The 3378-nt window shown below is 52.9% G+C and overlaps 1 protein-coding gene across 1 annotated transcript in view; it reads left to right on the top strand.

The window, feature by feature from the left end:
* SNTG2 (syntrophin gamma 2) overlaps window positions 1-3378 on the top strand; it is a 91655-nt gene that overhangs the window by 31173 nt on the left and 57104 nt on the right. The window contains 1 exon segment of the mRNA XM_015588122.1: window positions 1835-1870. Within this exon segment, the coding sequence (XP_015443608.1) occupies window positions 1835-1870 (36 nt within the window).

The raw sequence follows: 3378 nt of genomic DNA on the forward strand, positions 1-3378 counted from the left end.
CCCCGCCACGCCTGTCCCGGTTTCCTGTCCCGGACTCTGGTTTCTGTTGCCGAGGGGGAGGCAGGGCAGGGGTTTCCCTGGACCCCTCAGCATGACAGGCCTGAGGGCGCAGGTCGGGGAATCGCCAGGGTCCCACGGGTCAGTGGCTGCGCCGCTCGGCCCTCTGTTCAGATGAGGGAAACACTGCACGGCAGTGTCCGGGGCCGCTGGACGCACGTGTGATGGGCCCAGGGCCGAGGTGGCCCCTGCTCTGCCCGGCGGCCTGTGCCGGGTGCCCTGTGCCGGGTGCTGGCAGCGGGTCCGACCGCGTCTTGTGCGTGAGGCGTGTCACCGGGACTGCGAGGGCTCCCGCGGAGGCCGGAGGGACACCTGCCACGGACGCTTGGCGGCTGTGCCTCCGATGCCCAGACTCTCTCCAAGGGGCCGTGGGGCTGTGAACTGACCGTCCTGGAGTCGACGCGACGCCACGGCTGTGGCGTGACCACGAGTCAGGCTCTGCTCACCGGCGCCAGGGTCGACCGCTGATGCCGGCCCGACACTTTCCCCACGCGCTTCGGCCCCAGGGGCTCCTGACCCCACGGTCACGGCCAAGCCTCTCTGCAGGTCCTAGCCTGGCCCTTCCGCCCGTCCCGGGAACCGCGCCGCCGTGTCTGCCGGCCGCCTGCGCGCGCCCCTCCCTCACCGAGTCCCCGTGAGCGTCCCGCCAGGAAAGCGGCTCCAGGGGTTCCTGCCGTGACGGTTGAAAACGGGGAAATAGTGCTTCATACCTAGCACGTCGGAGCTGCTGGAGAGCAAAGGGCAAGGATTCGCCACCGGAAACCCGAGTGTCAAGAACTGAGGTGGTCGGATCTCAGCAACAAGCCGGGGGTTTACTGCAGCCGTCACCGACTCTGGGCCGCCTGCTGGCTCCCGCCACCTGCTGCCGCCTCCCACTGCCCGCTGTCCGCTCCTGCTGCCCGCTGTCCGCAGTGGCGAAGCCGTGGCGCTCAGGGCTCCTGGGCGTCCCTAAGGGTCATCCACCCAGCGGCCTGCCTGTGTGACTAGAGAAACTGTCGGCTTCTTCAGCTTCCGAGTCTTGCCTGAGTTTCAGCAAACTCAGACTCAGACGTATGGGAAGGGACGTGGGGAGACAGTAGCTGGCTTTTCTTCTCTGATACAAAGGAGCTTCAAGGAGGGAATTGAAGGGTTTCCAAGTGGGTAACAGACAAAGCAGCACACACATGAAAGCACAATCGATCAGAAGCGGATGAGTCCAAGAGGCAGAAAATCAGTAAGGACACGGGTGAACTCAGCCAAACCGTCGATGGCGTGGATGTAACGGACATCTGTGTGTTAAACTCCCTAACAGCAGCAGAGCACGTCCCTCTTAAGCTCACGGGGGAGAGTCAGCATGACAGACCATATCATGACAGGCCACAAAGCACACCCTGACGAACTTAAAAGAATGGAAATCGTGCAGCGTCTTTTCTTAGATAGTAATGGGATTAAATTAGAATCAATGACAGAAACGTGACTGGGAAAATCCCCAAATACTTGGAGATTAAACAACACACTTCTGAGCAACACGTGGATCAGAGAGGAACTCTGGAGAGAAAGGAAAAATATTTTGAATTAAATAAAAATGGAAAAACAATTTATCTAAATGTGTGGGCTTTTCAGCAAAAGCAGTGCTTAGAGGGAAGTTTATGTCACTGAAACACACACTGGAAAACAGGAAGCATCTAAAATCAGTCATCTAAGCTTCTATTTTTGGAAACTAAAAGAACCAATTAAATCCAAAATAAGCCTAATAAAAGACAAAAATTAGAGCAGAAATCAATTAAATCGAAAGCAGAAAATCAATACAGAAAATCAATAAAATTAAAAGCTGGTTCTTCGAAGAGATCAATAAATTGGCATGCGTCTGTGCAGCTAACAAAGAGAAAAGGAGACCGCAGATTAACAATACCAGGAATGCAGGAGGGGACCTCACCCAGGACCCGTGGAAGGCGAAAGGCTAATAGGACGAAGGAGCTTGTGGAGGAGCCGCAGGTTTGATAATCACATCCAACGGGGCCGTTCACTGAAAGACAGGCGGCCAAAACTCTCACAGGAGGAAATATGTGATTTGGATGGTCCTGTATCTAGTAAAGATAGTGAATCAATAATTAACAACCTTCCAGAACAGGAAGCATCAGGCCCCGGTGGGTGCGGTGGTGAATCCTACCAAATATCCGTGGAAAAAATTGTACCAATTCTCTACGGTACCTTAGAGAGTAGAAGCAGAGGGAACACTCCCAGCTCACGCTACGAGGCCGGCATTAATTACCCTAATACCAAAACCGGACAAGAAATTATAAGGAAACTGCAGACCGCTACGCGTCATAAACGTAGATGCAGAAATCCTCAACGCAATATCAGCAGATCGAATCCAACGACGTATAAACAGAGTTATGCACAGCGACCACGATGACCATTCTGCCCTCTCAGCCTCCATATTAGAAACGCCGCGGTTTTGCATCGATTTATTTCCTTCAGGTTCTCAGTCCCCCTGAGATGTTTCCTTATCAAAAAGATGTCTACGGGTGGGTGACCAGCATCCCCACAGAGGCAGGGCATCGTCGGCTTGAGCCGCACGTCCATTCTGAAATGCGTTTGAACAGAACGTGACAAGATTTTTAAATGGTAATACACAGTGTCAAGCACAAGTCACCAAGCAAGTGACAAAGGACATTTCCAGGGTTAGCGCACAGCAGCAGCGACTTTAGACCGCGTCACCCCACAGCGTGGGAGCTGACACAGAAGACAACTGTTGGTTGCAGCCCCCACGCCCCCCACCCCATAAAATCCGCATTGCTTAAATGTGACACCACGTGGCAGTGAGTATTAGCTTCACAGGGTCCTAAAACAGTGGGGACTAATTGTTCATTATGTTTTAAGAATCAGAGATTTTCAGAGGCAATTGGAGATAATTTGGGCCTGATTGTGATCTTGAAGGAAGGGAGTCAATTAGCTAAAAGTGTCTTATATTTTAATTACACATTGAAAGGAACCAAAATAACCTTGTTTTAAAAAGGAGAGTATTAAAATGAAAAAGCTGGTCATGTGCATTTTCTTGGCTCTTTCATCTGTTTTTTTTTTTTAATAGATGGAATAATATTAGCTGCTCAAAAAATAATTTCAGGATCGAGTGCTGTTTCAAGGGGCACCTCCCGGATAATCGGTGAGAGCGCGGAAGCGGCGCTGTGTGTTGTGGAACCGAGAATGTTTTCAGAATGTGAAACATGGGAAGAGCCTAGAGGTTGGCGTGGCCCCGTCTGCCGACGAGGGCTCTGAGTTAGAGGGGCGCGGTGGTCAGGTGGCCAGCGGCGGAGGGGAGGGGCGGAGGGCGCGGGGCGG

The sequence above is a fragment of the Pteropus alecto genome, unplaced genomic scaffold (assembly GCF_000325575.1).
Source record: "Pteropus alecto unplaced genomic scaffold, ASM32557v1 scaffold61, whole genome shotgun sequence".
Taxonomy (NCBI): Eukaryota; Metazoa; Chordata; class Mammalia; order Chiroptera; family Pteropodidae; genus Pteropus; species Pteropus alecto.